The following is a 22,569-nucleotide window of genomic DNA, read 5'->3' as shown; positions in this document are numbered from 1 at the left end:
CTGAAACTATGAGCTTTATTTCGTTTTCTAATAAGCAGCATATTATACTGAAGTTAACGACAACAGAGTTCTCAAAACATTTTTTATCAGTCTAAAGTGATTTAGTGCTTTGCATTGGTGTCCCTTTAAAGAATGATGATCATTATGACAGTGGATAAGTGAGGAAGAAGTTTCAACAAGGTGCTGTGTGACTACTGCCATGGCTGCACATGCCAGCTGTACGAATTCACACAGTATCTGCTATTGGTTTGTGGAAATACAGTGCCTTCCAGACTAGTGTTTGGTGTTTAGTGGGATGTTTCTTTATGTCCGACTTACTTCTCTCCACTTGTGCTTACAGGTCTATGCTTTACAACCAGTCAAATGTGGTGGCTGATCTAGAATGGGTCATATTTGATGAATGCCACTACATTAATGATCCTGATGTGAGTTTATGTTCATCTTAAATGTGGTGCTATGTACTGCTTTGAAAATCATGATTCGGTTGTAGACTTCTTCAAACTATGATCTCAATGGTGTGTACTGGATAGCATGAAAGCTCTTCGTTGCCTTACTCGCTTGTGGTGTAATCTCACAGTGCTCACTAATCTGCAAAGTCATAATGTGTTAATTGTTACCTGAATATTTGTCTCTCGGCCTTAGAATGTTTATGCAGTGGAAGCTGCATAAACATTCTATAAACACGTTAAAACCAGAGTATGTTTTTAAAAGATAATTTAGTTTCTTTAGGAAACTTTTCTTAGCCACTTGTGTCCTACTGAATATGTTTAGTTATGTTTAGTGCTGAGAAATTCTGATTTACTTATATGCATATGGACAACATAATCTGTCAAAACTGAAAAACGTAGTAAAATATACAGCAAAAATATTTCCGTAATTCCAGTTTCAAATAAAAAAAGTCAATTTACAAAAGACATACAGCACATAACAGGGAAAAAAAAAAAGACTAAGATTTTGTTCACTCAAACTTGCATGTCCCTAATTATCAGCTATGTTGAAATATTTTCATGTTATGGTGCCAGCTCTTATAAGTGTCCTTTTATCACAAATGCTATTCCTGGTGGACTCTGGGATGCGTTGAAACTATGACATACCAGTAAAGGCTGTTACTGATGGGTAACCGTAGTAGTACTGAGTAATAAGCCTTAATTTACTCATGAAAAATATCATACATTACTGATAAGAAGAATAAAATAATAAAAGAAAAATGATGTGGTTGTATCCATTTTCCAGCAATGTCAATTTCCATTTACGCTCTATCATTATTTTTTTTTTGTTTCTGGCTTGGGGATAAAGCTATGTGAACGCACAAGACAAACGTGCGGAAAGCAAGGGAGCACAAAAGGAAAAAGGAGTTCGAAAGTTTGTCTAAATGGGCACAGCTGTGGGCATTGGGCAATAAATTCTATCTCCAATCAAAGATGCTGATTATTGACCCTTTTATTGCAGCCTTTCTTTCGAAAATTTTATCAATATTGACAGTGTATGTGGAAGTACTGTCCTCCTTACACTACTGCAGGGCCCTGACAAATGATGATCATACATGCACATTGTGAGCGCCACTGCAACCAGCAGTGACCTTTATGCAAATCTGATAAGTGTGTCGGAGTGCACTCTAGACTCTGATGCTTCAGAAGTGTTCTGCACGAGGCCAGTACCAGAAAGAGTTGTTACTATTGTTACTGTTTTTTTTATGGACCATTAATATGTAAACGTCATGTACCCACTCTTGTCTTGGCTACCAAAAGGCAGCCGGCAGTATTGAGTAAAATAAATAAGTAAATAAATAAATAAATAAATAAATAAATTGCCGAACTTTGTGTCATGATATATCAAGTATTTTTATGCACCAAAAGTAGCTTTAGATTATGAATTGACTTAAACTTCAAAATTTACGATGCATTGCCACTACACAGAAGTATTGCTTATCTTGAAATTTATTCCTGGTTTCACAACTTTTAGTTAAACAAAAAAATGGTGAATACAGTTGTGCACAGCTCCTATATGCCAGTTTAAGTGCAGATTTAGCTGAAAATTAACATATTATTGAGTAAACCATTACTTTGAAGTGCAGTAATAGACAGGAATGCAGTGACAGACACAAGTGCTTATCACAGTGTTCACGCTTTGGCTGTTGCACTTTGAAATACTCCTGACAAATTTCATACTAGCCCAACTCACTATCCTGCTGCAATGAATAAGGCATTATAGGAACACATGTGCTTAGTAAAAACCTTAAACTTGCTGCAATCATGGTGGTGGTTAAACTTAGAAGCTTTATTTTCAGTGCTGTGAGGGGGTGAGGGCATGTGAATACATTGCTTAATTTTTATTGCATATTTTACGTGTTCATTTTAATGTGTTATTTTGTTGCTACTTAGCTTTATTTGCCATCACATATCTGGGTGCATTCACTTCATGAAGATTTATACAAACATTACTGAAAGAAATCTGGCACTAGTGTCTTTATGAGCACCAAATGTGCCATTTCACTCAGTGTGGGAATGATGGATAAGACATGAATTTTCTAGGCTTCATATGGACCCCAGTTTTGGTTGCCCATGTGGCTTCTTATACAGGGTTTATATAAAAGGTACTGGGAAAAGTTTCGGAAAAACATATTTACTAGAGATATTGTTACAATGCCTCAAAAGTCTTCAAAGTACTTCCCTTGAGCGTTGGCATACTTTTTCCAACGCCTTTTCCATGACTTGGTAGATTCCGGGAGGTTCGTAAGGGCACACGTACAAGCCTCTTTGACAGCACTTACGGTCCCATGGTGGTGTCCTTTGAGGGAGGATTGCACTTTTGGGAATAGGAAATAGTCTGCTGGTGCCAAGTTGGGACTGTAAGGGGGTTAGGGCATCGTCGTGATGCCGTTTATCATCAGGTACTCACTGACCTTGGTGCAGATGTGGCTGGTTGCATTATTGTGACGCAATTTCCAATTTTCAGCGGTGGCTGTCCTCACCTGGTTGACCCTTCAGTTTTCTTAGCACTTTTAGGTAAAAAGTGCCGTTCACTATCTGCCCCTTAGGTACAAATTCGTAGTGGACCACCCTCTTTGCATTGAAGAAAACAGTGAGCATGGCTTTCACTCGAGATTTGCTCATTCGAGCCTTTTTTGGATGACTTGATGCCGGAGTGTGCCATTCAGAACTTTGCCGCTTTGTTTCCGGGTCATATTGAAATATCCAAGTTTTGTCTCCTGTGATTGCGTTGTCCAAAATGCTGGGGTCTTCCTTAACGCATTACAGAAGGTTGCAATGCTAGCAGACACTCGCCGCTGCTTATGCTTTTCTGTCAAAATCTTCGGGACGAGTTTAGCGCATATCTTTTGCATTGCCAGATTTTCAGTGATAATGCTTTGCACTGTCATCTTGTCAATGCCAATTTCATCTGCGACCATTTGCAGACTTAAACGATGGTCTGAATTCAGCATTCCACTCACATATTGCACATTGTCGTTGTTTCTTGACGTCAGCGGCCGTCCAGCGCAGGGATCATCCTCCACAATCTCTCGGCCATCTTTGAAGAGCTTGTGCTACTTAAGAACTGCAGTTTGTGACATGCTTTCATCCTTGAACACTTGGTGAATCATGGCCAATGATTTATCCGTATCTGATTTACCCAGTCCAACACAAATATTGATGGCATACCGCTGTTCCAATCGTTCGCGGTATTTTGCATTTGCAGCCAGTCACTCGACACGGGTCCATTAAGAACTCGATCTAACCTGAACGAATGCTTGCAGGCGACTGGCGCTTGGCGCGTCTTGAAGGTCACATTCCCCACCACCGTGCATGCATGGTACGAGCACACTGCAATGTGCAGTTACTTCAGAAAACATTTGTTCCCGATACTTTTTATGCAAATCCTGTATTATGCTTCTTGAAGTTAGCTTTTCATCACAAATTTTTGCATGGCAATGATTATTATAATTTAGCCTGTGAATGCTACTATTCAGCTGCAGAGTACTTTTTAGAGACAAAAAGACTGTTTGAAGTATTAAAGCTAATCTACCCATTGTGAGTATTTCTGTTTATTGTAAAAAATTGGAGCCACATGGTTTCTAAACAGCCGGCATTTTGTTTTCACTGAAACGTTCATGACTAATTGAATGAGTTGGGAATGTTAAATATCTAGTTTCTTATGGCAAGAACAGAAAACAGCCACCGACCAAGGTGAAATTTTTTTCTTCTTAGTTCTTCTCTTAACTGACATGTCAGACCTCACACGGGCGCTTTGTTCACACTGCTTGGACAACGTCTCCGCTTGATCGTGTTCTTGCCATCATTCTTCCTGACTAGACGAGATTTTCTCAGACCCTCGATTTCATCTAACTGCTTAAATGAGTGTCATGAGGCCGGCAGGCAACAAAAATGAAGCTCAAAGAGATGTAAAAGAAACCACAAAATGACTTCGCAGTGGAGCTGTGGTAAAGTTAAAACTGTATGCTCTGCTCATGATTTTTATGGTTGTAGTGGCTGTAGAATTGCGGCGCCCAACTGCTCTCTAGTAATTTATGTATGAAACCTTATGTATATAATAGCCGCATATTCTTAATGATGGAACCAGCTCGCATGTTGTACACTGTGTATACTTTGCATCTAAAACAATTCCTTGCAAAATAGCGAGCATCTTTTGTATAAATAGTGGTCAATAAATATAGTAAGCTTTCATGCCAACAGAATGGTTTCTGGACAAAATGTAAGATTATATTCCTGGATTAAAATAAATAAATAAATTAATTGATTAATAAGTAAATAAATAAAAAGTATGATCAAAACGAGACCAGACTGTTGCAACAAGGACTTCATTTTCTTTTAATAGGCAGCTTACTCAATTTTGTTACCATTGAAGTAGTTCCCTTTGCTTGCAACAGTTTTCTTCCAACTTTGGAATGCCTTCTGGAACGTTTCTTTATAAATAAAGAACAACTCATTATTCGAATTTTTCTTGATCTCTTCAAATGTGATGAAACAATGTCCTTTCAAGGGAGACTACTGCCAGCAAGTAAAGTATGTTAACTCATGATGCCCTACGTAGGACAGTAACTAATGTGTTTAATTTTATGGTTTTGTCAAGGTTTATGGCAATGTTGAGCTTAATATGATGGTTTTGTAAAAGTGTACGACCATGTGAACAGGACGTGTGCACCTCTGCTGTTGTCTTTGCCAGCATGGGGGCGAAGGACTCCCTCAAGCCATCCTTGAATGGCTTTTCCCTTTGCCTATATGTGATAAACCAATAAAGAATCAATCAATCAATCAATCAATCAATCAATCAATCAATCAATCAATCAATCAATCAATCAATCAATCAATCAATCAATCAATCAATCAATCAATCAATCAATCAATCAATCAATCAATCAATCAACTTCAATAATGGAAATTAAAAGAAATCTGCTGGAACAGTATCTGGGGAGTAGTATGACTGGAGTGCAATGGTCGCTTGGCTTTTTGTCAGAAAATTGCACACAAGGACCGAAGAATGAGCTGGTGCATTGTCGTGTGGTGCAACACCTAACTCTCATTCGCCTACAGCTGAAACCTCTTCCAGTGTACAGCTTCCTTAAAACGCTTCAGAACCTTTACATAGAAATCCTTGTTTACTGTTTGTTCATGCAGAACATTCTTGTAGTAGATTGCACTTTGCCAGTCAAAGAAAACCACCAACATCATCTTCATGTTGGAGTGGCTCATATGAGCTTTATTCTGTATGGGCAGTGCTTGCCCCACCCACTGTGATGAGTGAGCTTTGGTTTCAATGTCAAACCTGTACACCCACGTGTTGTCTTCTCTTATAATGGGTTTTAGAAAGTTTTCCTCAGCGCTGGCACAATCAAGCAGTTGGTTGACGTTTGACGTTAACAGGGTTCAGTATTTGGTCCTTTGTCAAAACATGGGGCCAAATTGTATGGCAATGCGATTTTGAGTTTTTCTGTCAGAATTGCTTGGTACAATTCGAAGCTGATACCTACCTTTCCAGCAATCTTTGTGATAGTGAAACGGTGATTTTGGAGAACCAAATTTACATCTGCTTGCGTAGAATGTTGTCAATTTCGGAGATCTTCATTACTTGACATTTTTTCGCATTTAAAGACTGTACCGCTCAAACCGCCATAATTGGCTCGCACGTTCGTCCCCAAAAGATTGTTGAACCATTTTCTACATTTCAGTTGCAGTTTTCCCAAGTTTAAGGTAGAATTTCATGCACACACATTGCCTTTCCAAGTCCTTCATTTTTGCTGCCTCAAAAAATCGCAGGCCAGTAATTGTGCCTGTTTAGTTCAGTGGCTGTAGCTTGCTTATTGGTAGTGATAGAGCGATTTGGCAAAAACCGTATTATTAGCAAGGGCTGCCACTAGTGAGCATAACTAGCCGCTATGCATTCTGTTCACTGATTTGAGCACTGTGCAATCATTTCGGTCTCTTTTTGATCACACTTGTAAATAAAGCCAGAAAATGCTCAAATATGCTTTATGAAGGCATGCGCATTGCATAATTTTACTTCTCCTTTACTGCAGCGTGGTGTTGTTTGGGAAGAAGTCCTCATCATGCTGCCAAGCCATGTTGGACTTGTCCTGCTTAGTGCCACTGTACCAAATGCATTGAGCCTTGCCAATTGGATCGGGTTTGTGTTTGCATTAGTAGCATTTATTGCAAGCATTTTTCTTTCCTGGACTACAAAAACTTGTGATAAAAAAAGATAAAATTATTTTTTAAAATGAACTTGCTTGTCTATCAATGTGCCTTTCTTTCTCTAATGCTTTACCACCGAATGCCTAAGAACATTATAGGTCATAGGAAGGTGTTTATAGCATGTTGTGCATTGTTGTGCATTGCATCTTTTTGTACAGTGCACCTTATTGTGTATTGTAAATTATTGTACATTAAGTGCTGAAGTTAGGGACTTGTTATTAACGCACAACTAAGCTAACAATTGTTTCCAGCCATGAAACTAGAGAATTTTTCTTTTTGAAGCTCAGGCCTGTGTATTATTTTTTGACTCAGGCGTATTAAGGAGCGCAAGCTGTACGTCATTTGTACCACGAAACGTCCCGTGCCTCTGGAACATCACCTGTATTTCAATCAGGAAACTTTCCTTATTCTGGATGCTACTAACAAGTTCCAGACTGCCAGGTTGGTCTCCCGTTTAATCAACTCTATTGTAGATCTGAGAAATTTTTTTACCAATTAGCTTTCATTCTGAGTCTTATGGTTGCAACCTTTCCTGTGCTCTTTGTATTATAGCTACATGAAGGCCTGTGCAAGACGGAAAGAAACCATGAAGGCGACTCGAACGTATGATGTGAGTTTTTTAACAATGAATAGGCTGGTCAACATCTCTGTTGTCAAAAGCAACAATGTTGCTGGATGTGAGCTTTTTGCAACAAAAACGAGTGACAATATGTTTGCAGCTGAAAGTGCAGCCACCTTTTTCTGCTCATTTTTTTTTCCATGTACACATCCAGGTGCTTGCTGTGAAGCTGCGCTACTTTTTTTCATTTTGTTTATTTCTGAGGTGCTCCAACTCTGCACATTCCATTAAACTTCGCTATTATTTTCTTGTAATTTCTAATCCATTGGGCAGCTCAAGGGTCGTTTCTGCAAGGAGTGCCTATCACATAATGTTGCCTCTTTGCAGAAACTTCTGTTGCCAAGAACAAAAAGTGAACCATGGATTTCCAAGATGCAGTGTGGTCTTCTCATGCTTTAATTTTGCTGTAAGCTTCTCCCCAGTGAAACCACCTCTACTGTGCTTGCTTTATACATTGCCTTATGGCATCAATAATGAACACTTCTCTGTGGCATATGCATGGTGATGCGTACCACTTGCATGCACTATAAGCTTCAGGCATGCCTAAAATTGGGATGGAGTCATAATTAAGACATATCATCACAGGAAATTTGTGACAAAACCAAGGTAAGGCGAAACTGCTTTGCAAGAAGGGCCTTCTTGCGACAAGGACCTTCTTGCGACAACAGTGAAACTACATATGTATACTGAGCAGTTCGTGCTTTTACTACAGCCACCATGTACACAGAATATCTTTTTTTGTGGGATGCTGTTGGCCAACAGGTTGTCAGTGCTTGTGAAGACCATATTTCCCAGCATTTTGTGGTGTTCTGTTGTGACACGGCTGCCAACAGAACATTTCTTGTATGTTTCGGACAGTGTTGGCCAACTTGTTGCCCAGGGTGAACAGGCCCTAATGTTGTAGTTCGTTAAGTGCCACACAAATTGTTTAACTACCTGCGACATTGTCTGTGAAGTTTATGCCACAGCACACATCTCAACACCAGAGGATTTAAAGGCCTGTGCCTATGCATTTCAGTTGCACCACAGTTGCTAGGTGTCAGCACAATGCTACACATCAAAAGACAAGTGGAAAAGTGTTCAAGCCATGCCTTGCTTTCATTGCCATGATTTTAGTGGTGGCCTTCAAAAATTACAAAATGAAAAAAACCCAAAGCATGTTGGAAGAGTGGGAAGTGACTATGCTGTTTGCTCAAAGTTTGTGCAGTTTGGTGAAATTTTTGTTCTTTCAGTGTTGTCATGCTGTTGCATGTGAATGGAGACGAATATATTCGATTGTCCTACTATGGCGCCATTCTTTGATCATTGTTGCAACCTTGTTCTTGTCAAATGCGTATGTCAAAAGAACACATGCATGTATGCAGTGTGGTATAAGCTCAACAGGTAGTGTGACTGAATGAATATAGTCAAACCGTTCTCTGTATATACTGCAAGGATTTTCTCGTTCAATTTCTCACCTCAAAATGTGGTGGGCTCACCAACAATTTATATCTGGAAGTGGATGTGCAGCAATACAACAACATAATGATGTGTCGCTGAAATAAATGCACAAGTGTCACTGACATTTGCGCTAGTGAAAAAAACAAATAAATGAACTGATCTAGCTCTCCTGCCAAAGACAACACATTTATTGATGAAGCAGGACACTTGAAATAGACATGTTCACTCACACATGAAAAAGGACATATGCAGGTGGTGGACTGCAACTACTGCTTTATTGCTCAAAGACCCGCCTTTTATAGTATTGCTTGACAAGTGCACATGCTTGTTTTTCATGTATGTGTGAAGTGTCTATTTCTAGTGCACTGCTTCATCAATATTGTGGTTCACCAACTAGACGATCAGTATCCATTAAGTAAACAAATTTATAGTCTATCACTCCTTCATAGCATATCTTCTATGTTTATTCTATGTATAATGTTGCAGTCTACATATTACTGTCATGTTTTTAATACATACACATTTTATGCACATTACAGCAAATGTTTTGAGGCTACTATACTGCCATGTCGCATATACCCTTTGTGATTGACTATACCATCGACTAAATCATGTCATTTCTTGGTGCTCTTTGGCCATTACTGGCCCTTGCGCCATAAAATCCTATACATAGTCATCAAGCTGATCTTACATTGAACTTGCGTTGACTAATATTTGTGTTGTCATGCTCATCTGTATTTCCTAGGACAAGACCCGGTACCAGGGCCTAATTCAGCACCTTCGCAAGGCAGACCGGCTACCAGCAATTTGCTTCACTCTGTCACGTCGTCGCTGTGATGAAAATGCCCAGTTATTGCAAGCACTTGACCTGACTACCGCCGAGGAGAAGGGGGCTGTACGGCGCTTCCTGCAGAACAACGTGGTGTCCCGATTGAGCCGTGCTGACCAACGGCTACCACAGCTGCGCTCACTGCGAGGCCTCCTGGAGGCTGGCTTTGGAGTTCACCATAGCGGTGTGCTGCCCATTCTCAAGGAGGCCGTGGAGATGCTCTTCCAGCGTGGCCTTGTGAAGGTCAGTGCGACAAGATCGAACTATGAAGCTGTTGTGTTTGCAACTGAGTGAGATACATGTTTGTTAGGGACATGGTATGAATAAGCATGCTATATTTTCCAAAATTATGAGCAAAAAGACAATATCCACTAAAATGCAGAAATATAAATCAGCTTATATGTAGTGAGCCTTGTGCAATGTGGCACAAAAATCCACTGGATCATCTTGAGTCATGTACTCTTTTCATTTTCAGCATTTAAAGCGCCATTACTGATAACTCACTACAGTGTCACATACAGTATTAATTTCATTTCCCAAGTGTGCTTTTTCTTTCAGCATGTGTGCATTCCAATAAGTTTGTTTATAGATACTTGGAAGTGTCTACAATAATTTGGTAGGAGAACCTGCAGAATTGTTCTGCTTGAATTTCCTGTTTACTAATAACTCACCATCTCATAATGAATCCTGCCTGTTGCAAGAAACTCTGTATGAATACCTGACAGGTATTGCATACTCTTCTCTCAAGGTGCTGTTTGCTACGGAGACATTTGCTATGGGTGTCAACATGCCTGCTCGGACAGTTGTTTTTGACAGCATCCGAAAGCATGATGGCATTAGCAACCGGGACCTGCTGCCTGCTGAATACATCCAAATGGCTGGAAGGTGAGGGCTTTGGGAAAGTGAAGGCTTTGGGCATGCATTGTGATGGCGCACACCTACGTGCGGAGGTTGTGGGTTCGGTTCCCACCTGCGGCAAGTTGTTTTTCCATCCACTTTAATTTCCAATAATTTATCCTTTCTTTATTTCATTTATTAAGCACAAGTAATTTCCCCTATGTTGTCCTTGGTGTCAGTGTTTGTTGGCTTCTTATGATTCTACATACTTCAGTATCACATCTCAATGTTTCAGTAACAAAAATGAGCTATTTTAGCGTTTGTGTTAAAATCTTCCACGGATAAAATTCACTAAAAGAGTGAGCTTAGACACTGTATTGTTTTGAAGGCACTGCAAGTATGCATGCTGGTGCCAAAAATGTTTGATGTAGCTGTAAATGTCTTGCAGGCTATAGGTCAAGCCAATAAATTATCTTGGTTGGGTCCTGCTGGCTGTTCAAGTTATGTAGTAAAATTTGTAGTATTAGTGCAATAGTGAGACGCAATACTGCTCTGCTCATTATGATCCTCAGTAATGTGCTGAATGTTAGAATTAAGCAAATGCAATATGCCTATTATAAATTGCTCACATTCTATTGTATGTCTGTTTCTTTTCATCAGTATTCCTGCACAAAAATATTATTCTGTCTGGGCTTCACTCTGGAGTTCTGAGTTAATGTAATTGCAAATTTTCAGGGCTGGTCGGCGTGGCAAGGATGAGACAGGCACAGTATTGTTACTATGCAAAGGAGATGTCCCAGAGTCATCACAGTTGCAAGCGATGATGCTTGGGCGACCAACAGAGTTGCAGTCACGGTTCCGTGTTACATACTCCATGATCCTCAATCTCAAGGCCCAGGCCAACAAGCGCGTCGAGGACATGATGAGGGACTCTTTTCGGGAGAACTCCAGCCAGGTACGTCATGGAACGTAAGCGTTGCATTGAAATTTCTTATTTCACTAGTTTCATACTTGTGCTGAACTTATCTTGAAAGTGCTGTGTCTTCCTTATGCGATGGCACCATAAGTACCACCCTCATTTTGTTGTATATACACCTAAGTATTTCATTCTGTAATTAAAGTAAAAACAGGCAGTAAATTTCTGCACAGTCTTCTTGCCATTTCAGTTGTAGAAACTGTCTGCATTGTTCATGTGCCTCAATCCTGTATGTTGTCAAAGTCTTACCTGCTCTTCTGTACATAAAACTTGAAATGGATGAGCTTCCTTGCTGGAGCAGCCTCTTTGAATGCTTCCTTGATGCTAGACAGTGTGGACTGACAATTGTTTGTGGCAAAATGGTTAGTCTCCATCACTGTTCATATTTATTAATTGCTCAATTTTCTCTTAACAAGGATGTCACTGCGTCCTCAGTCGTGATTGGTGCAAATAAAGTTAGACAGTTGCTTCTCTTGCAGATTTCTTTAACTGATGCTCCATGATGCAAATGCAGCATATGAACATGGTTGTCTGTCTGGTCTGCTGACATCAGTGTGCATCCAAGCATGGCTATTATGTCATTTAAGAGTGCTTACAACATATGTCTGGCACTTTTCACCAACCAGTGCTCTATGCAAAAGGAACATCTGACAAGTGCTTGACAGGTCCTGCTAAGATCCTGCAGTTCTGAATTGTCTGCTTGTGCTTGCTGCGAAAGTAAAACACACACACACGCACATGCACGCATGCACGCACGCACACGCACACACACACACAAACAAACAAACAAACAAACAAACAAACAAACAAACAAACAAACAGAACAGAACAGAAAACAGTCGCAGCAAAGTAGTATTGCATGTTGCCTTCTAGTCCGTTCATCCTCTTATATATGTGCTGATTCAGTTTATTTTGTAGACTTATGTTATTTGATTGTGCACTGTAGCAGACAACAGAATATAAGGTTAAGATGTTTGCTTGTTTGCTAACAGGGTGCCCCCCCCCCAAAAAAAAACAAAGAAAAGAACAGACAAAGTAAAAAAATATAGTTTTCAGCTCAAGCTGGTTATAATTTACAGCACAACTTGCCCTTAAAGGGCCCCTGAGCAAGTCTGGCCATTTTGAGCTGACAAACGCCGTGCGTTAGTGGGCATACAATGCCCACTAACGAACGTGTCTGCTAAGTATTACATTGCTACGCGCCACGGAAAGAGCTGAAATTTCAAACTCTACGCCATTTGCCCTTCTCCTCGTGGGCGCTGTGCTCCCAGCTGGAGAGTCGACGAATATCGTGCAAGTGCGCCTATGTCCATGGCAGTGCTGTGACGTCGCTCGTAGTGACACGTGAGTTCGAGAATTATTCGAGGCAACATCTATTATTTGCGTAATCTATTGCTTCAGTTGACGAATTAAAAGTTTAGAAAAATAATAAAGCACACAAACCGAATGTCTGCATGTTCTTGTTTTACTTCGTACCGCAGCAAGAGAGATTACTTCTGTTTTTTCTGCTTGTTCCCACGTCGTGCAGTCGCACGTGCCGACAACGAAAATATGTCATTTTCTACCGTGTTCCAGCACGGGATCATGCTCTATGAACCGCTTGTGTCTGCCTCAGTATTCGCGCAGCACTGATTTATACCGCTAGTTAGGTGTTCTCGTGCTTAGCATGTAAAATTGTGTGCTGCACAAAACAAGACAAATGCAACAGCTTGCGCATAACGCCGTCAGCAGAAGTGCGCCACGCAGCATAAAAGTGAAGAAAAAGAATATGAAGGCAGGGCCCGTGACGTATTGGTCACGTGAACCTTGAGCTCTGGTATGGGAGAACGCAGGGAAGGAATTTCGGTTGCGGAGGCTAGATGGGGCAAGTGGAGAGAGTGTCCCTGTTGGTAGAGGCCTTCACCTTCTGAAATCATGGGATTTCTACCTCGGCTATCAATGAACCAATTTGAAAAATTATTTCGGCAGAACGCTCCCTAGAGGCCACGTAACAACTTCCAGTGTATAACCGAAATTTGCTATGCGGCCTGGTGGGGGGCCATTTAAGATGGCCTATGGTATAACACTATCACTTCATGACTGCTCTTACTGCCATAACTGGGTACAAGCTGCATGTGTGCTCACTATACATACTGTATAGTCCGGTACATAAGTCGCGTTTTTTTCTGAATTTTTCGTTGGTGCATCTTATAGAATGGTGCCACTTAAGTATGTTTTTTTTAAAACTGCCATCAAAATTGGATTCGATGCTATGGCCACATGAAGTGTGCTGGGTTGACCTCTTCTGGCAGTTTGTACGGGTTGTGTGTGCGCTATTGAGGTACCAGGTTCCTCCCGTGATCAAGTTGCCGAGCGCCGTGCAAGAAGGACGGAGCAGCAACGCAGGTGGCGGCAGGCTGACCACGAGTCGACCAACTCCGAGGCCGTCGCAGCTGCGGATCGCTTTCAAGATATGGCGCATGCCGCTGCGCAAACTACGCAGTTGCTGCCAGAGTACAAGCCGCCCCCATTCCTCTCGCTCTGCCTTCCCATTTTTCTCCCTTGTGCGCGATTTGGACCACCATTGCACGGTTTCACTCACACATGACAGTATACGGTGCGCGAGGGCGATGTTATCGCTGTGTGGGATGGAATTAAAGAGCATGGAATATTGTGGCGACCACGATGGCAGAAATGTGCCCGGAGTGTCCAATTCTATAGGAATGGAACCGATACGCTTGTGCATGACGTGCGTTCGTGAATTGAAACGTCACTGTATTTAAAAAAAAAAGAAATAGCTTACCAAATTAACAGGTGCGTCTTGTACACCGGTGCAACTTGTATAATATTTTTTTTAAGAACTGCCATTTTGAGGGGGGTGCAACTTATAGATTGGAAAATATGGTGCTCATGTGCATGCAGGTTTAGCTTCTGGCAAGAGCAGTTGCTGCAGTACTGTTGCAGATGAAATGGTGTGCAGAATATTCATTTATCTAGGAGAACTGTGAATTGGGCTAGTTGGGGCTAATCATAATTACTATAGTGCAAACAACAAAGACAAATTGGAGACACGAAAGGGAGACACTTGGTCCTGTTGTTTCGTGTCTCCCCTGCATCTTTGTTGTTTTCGCTGTAGTAATTATGATTCATGTATCATCTGAGTCATGTTAACTGATTTCTGATAATGTTTGTGGTGCGCTCTCATGCCATGTGAGGGCAGCTTCGTTCCCTGTGGTTTCTATACTGGCTCTGTAGGGAGCTGTCTTAGTAAACTGCATGCAGGGTTGGACTAGCTGGTATTCTAGTTTAGATTTATTTTTTTAGAACAGAAGAAACATATTAAATGCAGAAAATATGCGATGCACACAAGTACTTGTTCTAGTTAGCATGTAATATAAAATACATGCCTTTTATACATAGTGTAGTGAAGAAGAGGACGAAGAAAATGCTCTTGTGTTGGCTGTGCGTGCAATCAGCGTTCGTGTACTGCCAGTGCAACTAGACTGTGCCTAGTGTCTTATAATAAATCCTCATACTACATTTGGTGGAAGGCGCTGCACTCCCCGACCTAACCCTGGAACTTCGCAGCCGAACTTTGACAACTGCTCCAGCCGCTACCATGAATGAGGCTTCCAGCAATCTGCTTGGAGCATCCGCCGCTCCTATCATGTGCGGCGCCAGCCAGCAGCAGCGGGAACCTCCTGTTTTTAGAGGATCAGGTGAGACTGACGTGGAAGATTGGCTCTCTACCTACGAGCGCGTCAGTGATCACAAGTGGGATGACCCAATGAAGCTACGCACCGTCATCTATCTTGCTGACGTTGCGAAACTCTGGTTCCACAATCATGAACGGGAACTACAAACCTGGTCCGCTTTCAAAACAGCACTCGTGGAAGTCTTTGGCCGCCCGGTCTTGCGAAAACTCCGTGCTGAACAGCGCCTTCACCAGCGCGTTCAACAGCCCGGCGATACTTACACCAGCTACATAGATGATGTCGTGGATATTTGCGCCTGCGTCGATTCCACCATGAGTGAAGAGGACAAGGTGATGCACATCCTCAAGGGCATCGAGGGCAACGCATTTCAAATGCTTCTAGTGCGAAACCCTATTTCTGTCACTGCTGTCATCACTCTTTGCCAGAGCTTCAATGAGCTGCGTTGACAAAGGGTCCTTGCACACAGTGCTGTTTCACCTGCCGACTCTCTCTTGGGCCTCACGCTTCACTCCAACTCCATGCCAGCATCATCGCTCTCTGTTGTGATTAAGGATTTCATTCATGAGGAGGTGGCGTGCCAACTGTCTATGCTGCCTCTCAGTGATCGACCTCTCCAGCCTGACACATCTCTGGCTGCTCCCATTAGGCGAGCCATTCGTGAGGAACTTGCTGAGTCGCTACCTTTAGTTCAACCCAGCCCTCCCATGGCGGCACCTCTGACCTATGCCAAAGTCGCCGCGCGACCTGTGCTGCCAACGTTCGCGTTTCCTGCGCCAATACGACTTCAAGCTGCGCCTCCTCCTGTGTCGCCTTCAATTCCGTCTCGAAGCCCAGTTCATACCTCTTGGCGCGCACGCGACAACTGGCCCATATGCTTCGCTTCGGTTTCGCCATCCATGTTGCGCGCTTCTGCCATCGTTGCATTCCACGTGCTAACTCTGCTGTTGCAATGCCTGGATATGGCTATTCCTACGATGCTACCGGCCATGCGATGCTTCCCAACCCAGAGTTTTCGCCGCCTCCTCTACGCCCTGTCGTCACCCATCGTTCGCCATCACCGTGTCGTTGCTCGCTTTCCCCCTTGCATCGCTGCCAGTCACCTAGCGAGGGAAACTAGTTGCTGCAGTTCCGCAGGCACGAACTGAAAGCTTTGTGACTTCTACAAGGCCAGCACAGTCACCACGCAATTTATTGGATGTTTTGCTCGAAGGAACCGCTGCAACTGCGCTTATTGATACTAAGGCTGCAGTTTCTGTTATAGACGAAAATCTTTGTCGTAACCTCCACAAGGTCATAACACCGCTGTCTGGTATGCTTCTATGCACTGCGACTGCGCAGCATATTGCCCCGCTTGCTCAATGTACTGCAAGGGTTGTCATTGACGGCATTGTCTATAGTATTGTTGAATTTTTCGTTTTGTCTTCGTATTCACATGAGATCATTCTTGGTTGGGACTTCTTGTCTCACCATCATGCCATCATCGACTGTGCGCGGGCCGAAGTGGCGCTTTTCCTGCTTGCCGATGCCCCGCTGCCTGACTCTTCTGAAGATAAAACCTTCAAGGTCACCGTTGTGTCCGATACGGACATACCAGCCGAAATGTCGGTGCTTGTGCCTGTCTCTTGCTCTACCGCGCTAAACACTACTGTACTTTATATACCGTCGCCTATTTTTCTACGTCGCAAGGCCCTACCTCTCTCATTTGCTGTCCTCACCACTGTGTCTGGATTATCCTCTATGCTTGCGTGTAACCCGTCTCAATACCCTGTGACCTTACTGCACGGTGAATCACTAGGTCGTGTTCAGCCCCTTGACCCATTTCATATTCTCTTTACTTCCGACGACGTGGCCTCTTATCAGTTCGACTGCCTCACTTCTCCCATGCTGCGCTCGTCATCATCATCATTGTCGTCGTCATCGTCAGACGCTCTTGAATCTGTCGTAGACGCTGATCTGCCACCTCCGTATCGCCAGCAAGTCCTCACGCTTCTTCAGAATTTTTGCTCGTTGTTTGATTGTGAACAACCATCTCTGGGGCGTACGGCAACCATCACTCACAGCGTCCACACTGGTTGCCATCCTCCTTTACGCCAGTGACCATACCGCGTGTCTGCAAACCGAGCGAGAGATCGTTAACGAGCAAGTCGACCACATGCTGCACCGTGGCGTCATTCACCCTTCCCACAGTCCTTGCACATCTCCTGTAGTATTAGTATGCAAGAAGGACGGGTCAATACTCTTCTGTGTGGATTACCATCGACTCAATGAGATCACTCGTAAAGATGTCCATCCGCTGCCTCGGATAGATGACGCCTTCGACTCCTTACAAGGTGCAGAGTACTTCTCATCTTTGGATCTTCGTTCCGGCTATTGGCAAGTGCCAATCGCAGAAGATGACTGTGAGAAGACAGCTTTCGTCATGCCTGATGGCTTGTACGAATTTATCATAATGCCATTCGGGCTTTGCAACGCGCCTGCTACTTTTGAGCGTATGATGAACACCATCCTTTGTAACTACAAGTGGAAAACATATCTGTGCTACCTTGATGACATCGTAATGCTTTCACCAGATTTCCCCACGCACCTCGTTCCCTTACGTGAGATACTGACCTGCCTCATCTCTGCTGGCCTCCAACTCAGCATCAAAAAGTGCCGTTTTGCTGCCCGCAAGTTAACAATATTGGGACACATATCGAAGGACGGTGTGCTTCCTGACCCAGCCAAGCTTCGCATGGTCGCACAGTTTTCGATGCCCACTACTCTTAAGGCGATCCGCAGCTTTATAAAGCTCTGCTCTTACTTTTGGCGTTTTGTGTGCAATTTTGCAACTATCATCGCACCACTGACCAATTTGCTTACTGCTGCCAACGGCATCTCCGCGTGGTCAACTTCCTTTGACGAAGCCTTCAAGCAACAATGTCGCCTACTTACTTCGCCACCGATTCTTTGACACTACGATCCCAAAGCGCCTACAGAGGTACACGCAGACGCCAGCGGCATCAGACTTGGTACAGTCCTCGCACAACGGAAAGACGGCTATGACGAGTACGTTGTCGCATATGTGAGCCGCACTTTAAAGAAGGCAGAGACCAACTACTCTGTAACAGAAAAGGAGTGCTTGGCCATTATTTGGGCTCTCATCAAATTTCATCCATACCTATATGGTCGCCCTTTTGACATTGTTACCGAACACCACTCCCTTTGCTGGCTGTCCTTGTTGAAGGATCCATCAGGTCGCCTAGGCCGATGGGCGCTACGCTTACAAGAATATGACATCCACGTTATCTACAGCTCGGGCACAAAGCACTCTGATGCCGATGCGCTTTCCCGATCGCCGATACCTTCTGATGTGGCTCCAGTGTCTCCACTCTTCACATCCATGTCAGCCTTCAACGTCGCTGATATGCTGAACGAGCAGTGTAAGGGTCCCCTGCTTTCAACTATGCTGAATTTCCTCCACTATCCATCCTTCACACTCTCTTCTCGAACACTTCATCGCAAAGCCGCTCACTTTGCTGTACGTGACAACGTCCCTTACCAAAGAAATTATTTGCCTGATGGTCGCAAATGGCTCATCTTCTCTCCCGGGGGCCATTGTAGTGAAGAAGAGGGCGAAGAAAACGCTCTTGTGTCGGCTGTGCGCGTGATCAGTGTTCGTGTACTGCCGGTGCAACTAGACTGTGCCTAGTGTCTTAAAACAAATCCTCATACTACAATAGGATCAGTGTCATAAAGATTACCAAGGAAGACCAATAAAAACAAGCTGCAATAACTGCAACAAGACCAATGAATGTAGTGATATAAAACTCTTACTGACATTTCTGCACCCCACATGGCCTGTCAACGGTACATGTGAAGCTTGCCTTGACTCTTATCTCATTGTTGTATGCCTTGTTGGTGGAGTGGTGACTTTATTGCATAAACCACAGGGATGGAAGTGCTGCACCAATTGTGCCATCTTGCACCTAACAATTGAGCTGCGACTACCTGAGCCGAAACACTAATTTCAAATGAAGTTGCCAAATTTAGCCAGATGTGCGCATTCCATGGCGACCACACAGCCATAGACATGCATTGGTTAGCGCTTAGCCCTGCAATCCAAGCCTAAGCAATCCGTTTCAGTGTCGCCGTCTTTGGAGTGTGGGTGTGTTTGGTGGCATAATTGTAACTATGGGCCACAAGAAAATGAAAACCGTTTTGTGCTATGCAATGCATTAAGAATGCTTTATAAAAGTGTTACGCATTTGTGTATATGCGAACCAACTAAAGGTGATTTCAACTAGCACTCATTTCATGGGGCACACAGAAAGAAAAGCTGCACTGAATGAATAAGGTCATACAGCCTGCTCAGCATGTAGCTTGTTAGTTTCGTTATACATTTTAGCACACGATTTTGCGTCGTATTTGTACATCTGTGTCGATTAATGTGCGAACGTTGTGTGTGTGACATTCTAAATCTATTTTGCATGTGCACCACGTCTGGTTACCGGGATGATAGTGTGGCATATTGACAAACGACCTGCTTGCTTTCATGAAACTTCTTGGTCACAAATATCAAATGGCAGCCACAGTCGTCACTCAAATTCATTTGCACTCAGGCTACACTACTTTCTGCCCGGCGACACCACACAAAATCAGGCTCTTGCCGTCGCACATCTCAAGCCAAGGATGTAAAGTTTCGTATTTAGTCAACCTTAGCAGCCAAACTGTGGTCGTAAGTAAACGTCTGGCGAAACCACAAACCTTCAAAATTGCATTCGCCGCAAAGATGTTCACGACGCGACTTGCGCAGGTTGAGTCCAAAAATCTTAATAAATCACGTTGAGCACATAAAATATTGGTCACTGTTTTACATTGCCTCTATGGCGCCTGTGACGGAGCTGTAAATAAGATCAAATAATCGAGCTTATTCAATATATCGCTTGACGACGCAGCCTGGAAAGCCTGTGAACATTTTTATTGCCTTGTTGTTTTCAAAAATATTTTAGAGCTTTTTCTTGGAAAGTGATGTGAAATGCTGGCAAACGTGCAATGACCAGTACGTCACTTCATATTGTAACGACGTGGGATCGACGAGTATGCGTAGCAGCACCGCCATGAAACGCACTTTATCAGTCGTCCAAGGGAACAACAACAACGTCTTCTTCGTTTCCCCCGCTTCACCTAAAAACCCGCGCTACTTCAGCGTCGTCCCCACTGGCGCATACTCGATGAATTATGGTTCTGCCAAATATAGTTGTGTCATTTGCTCCCCCTTTAGAAAAGATCATCGTCCCGATGATAGAGGCTTGGAAAGCAGCGGTAAAGAACTGCGCAGTCTTGGCAGTCCTCATAGTACGGCTTCATACGCAGCATGTGAACGACCTCGGGTAAATGCCGTCGGCGCTTTGAACAGTGCGAGCTGTCTGGAACGACTTCGTAGTTGACGTCACTGATGCGTCAGAGAACTATGTAGGGCCCGAAGTATTTACGTAGGAGCTTTTCAGAGAGCCCACGCTGTCGAATAGGTGTCCAGACCCACACTTTGTCGCCGATCTTGTATGTTACGGCTTTGTGCCGAAGATTGTAGCGTCTGGCGTCAATGTCCTGCTGTTCGTGGATTCGCAGATGCGCAAGCTGCCTAGCTGCCTGTGCTCGGTGTGTTATCTCTTCAGCACCCGTCTCGTTGTCGTCAAATTCATGAGGGAGCATTGCGTCTAATGTTGTTGTAACTTCACGGCCGCATACGAGACTGAAGGGCGTCTTGCGAGTGGTCTCTTGACGAGCCGTATTGTACGCGAAGGTGACATAAGGTAAAACCTCGTCCCAGTTCCTATGCTCTACATCTACGTACATGCTTATCATATCAGCCAATGTCCTATTGAGTCGTTCTGTCAGTCCGTTCGTTTGAGGGTGATACGCTGTTGTCTTCCGGTGGGCGGTACCACTTAGACATAGAACGATATCTAAAAACTGGGCCATGAACGCAGTACCTCTGTCCGTGACGACTATTGCGGGAGCGCCATGCCTTAAAACGATGGAGTCCAGAAAAAATCGTGCCGCTTCATCTGCTGTTGCCCGTTGCAGGGTACTTGTCTCGGCATATCTAGTGAGATAATCCGTGGCAACGATTATCCACCTATTACCAGTAGTAGACGTTGGGAAGGGGCCCAGAAAGTCCATGCCTACTTGGAACAACAAGTAAGTAGTTGCAGCCGCTAGGCGAGAAGTTCTTCTTGTAGAGGACGTTGCGACGCAAGCAGTATGATGCCACCCCTCTTGCAAAGAGCCTCGGCACGTGGTTGGTTCGTCCTTCGAGGTAATCAATAAGCAGCAGCAATTCAATGTCATCCCGTTGCTGGCGTGAAAGATCGGCAGTATCCACGAGTCCCAGAAAAACCGTGTCGTCATCGTCTTGTGCTGCCGGCTCAACAGGAGACCGAGAAAGGCAGTCGGCGTCTGCGTGCCGTTTTCCCGACTTGTATGTAACAACAAAGTCGAACTCTTGGAGTCGAAGACTCCAGCGCGCGAGCCGGCCGGAAGGATCTTTCAAATTAATGAGCCAGCAGAGGGAATGGTGGTCACTAACGACGGTGAAAGACCGACCATACAAATACGGACGAAATTTCAGAACTGCCCATACCATTGCGAGGCATTCTTTTTCAGTGGTGGAGTAGTTAGCTTCGGCACGGGATAGGGTCCTACTGGCGTAAGCAATCACCTTTTCGCTGTTGCCCTGCCATTGTACGAGCACCGCCCCTAGACCGACATTACTAGCGTCTGTATGCAATATCGTCGGGGCTTCCTCATCGAAGTGTGCTAATACGGGAGGCGATTGCATGCGTTGCCGGAGCTTGTGGAATGCACGCTGCTGGTCTTCGCCCCAAGTAAAAGGCATATCTTCTCGGGTGAGCTGTGTTAACGGCCATGCGATATGCGAGAAATTCGCAATAAATCGCCGGTAATATGCACAGAGTCCCAGAAAACGTTGCACGGCTTTTTTGTCTGATGGAATCGGGAAATTAGCGACGGCGGCAATTTTATCCGGATCAGGTCGGACTCCTTGGCTACTGACGACTTGACCGAGGAACTGGAGCTCATGAAAACCAAAATGGCACTTCTCAGGCTTCAAAGTAAGACCGGCAGAGCGTATCGCTTCAAAAACAGTTTTCAGCCTTCGTAAGTGTTCGTCGAACGTTGCGGAAAAGACAATCACGTCATCCAAGTACACCAGGCATGTTTGCCATTTGAGTCCGGAGAGCACAGTGTCCATTAGACGCTGAAATGTTGCTGGCGCCGAACGCAAACCGAAAGGAAGTACCTGAAATTCAGAAAGTCTGTCAGGCGTCACAAAGGCTGTTTTCTCACGGTCTCTCTCATCCACTTTGACCTGCCAATAACCGCTTTTCAAGTCCATTGAGGAAAAGTAGCACGAGTTTCGCAACCTATCCAAGGAATCATCAATACGCGGCAGTGGATAAACGTCC

At 43.8% G+C, this 22,569-nt stretch overlaps 1 protein-coding gene across 10 annotated transcripts in view; it reads left to right on the top strand.

The window, feature by feature from the left end:
* Positions 1-22,569, top strand: part of tst (superkiller complex helicase subunit twister) — a 132,212-nt gene that overhangs the window by 60,153 nt on the left and 49,490 nt on the right. For all 10 annotated transcript variants that reach the window (XM_075692247.1, XM_075692238.1, XM_075692231.1 and 7 more), the window contains 7 exons: positions 341-425; positions 6,533-6,639; positions 7,020-7,148; positions 7,260-7,317; positions 9,512-9,838; positions 10,344-10,480; positions 11,168-11,387. In XM_075692247.1, coding sequence (XP_075548362.1) covers positions 341-425; positions 6,533-6,639; positions 7,020-7,148; positions 7,260-7,317; positions 9,512-9,838; positions 10,344-10,480; positions 11,168-11,387 — 1,063 coding nt within the window. The remainder of the gene's footprint in view (positions 1-340; positions 426-6,532; positions 6,640-7,019; positions 7,149-7,259; positions 7,318-9,511; positions 9,839-10,343; positions 10,481-11,167; positions 11,388-22,569) is intronic.

Source organism: Dermacentor variabilis, chromosome 1, assembly GCF_050947875.1.
Source record: "Dermacentor variabilis isolate Ectoservices chromosome 1, ASM5094787v1, whole genome shotgun sequence".
Taxonomy (NCBI): Eukaryota; Metazoa; Arthropoda; class Arachnida; order Ixodida; family Ixodidae; genus Dermacentor; species Dermacentor variabilis.
Note: the sequence above shows the minus strand (reverse complement) of the source record. Positions and strands in the feature narration are given on the sequence as shown.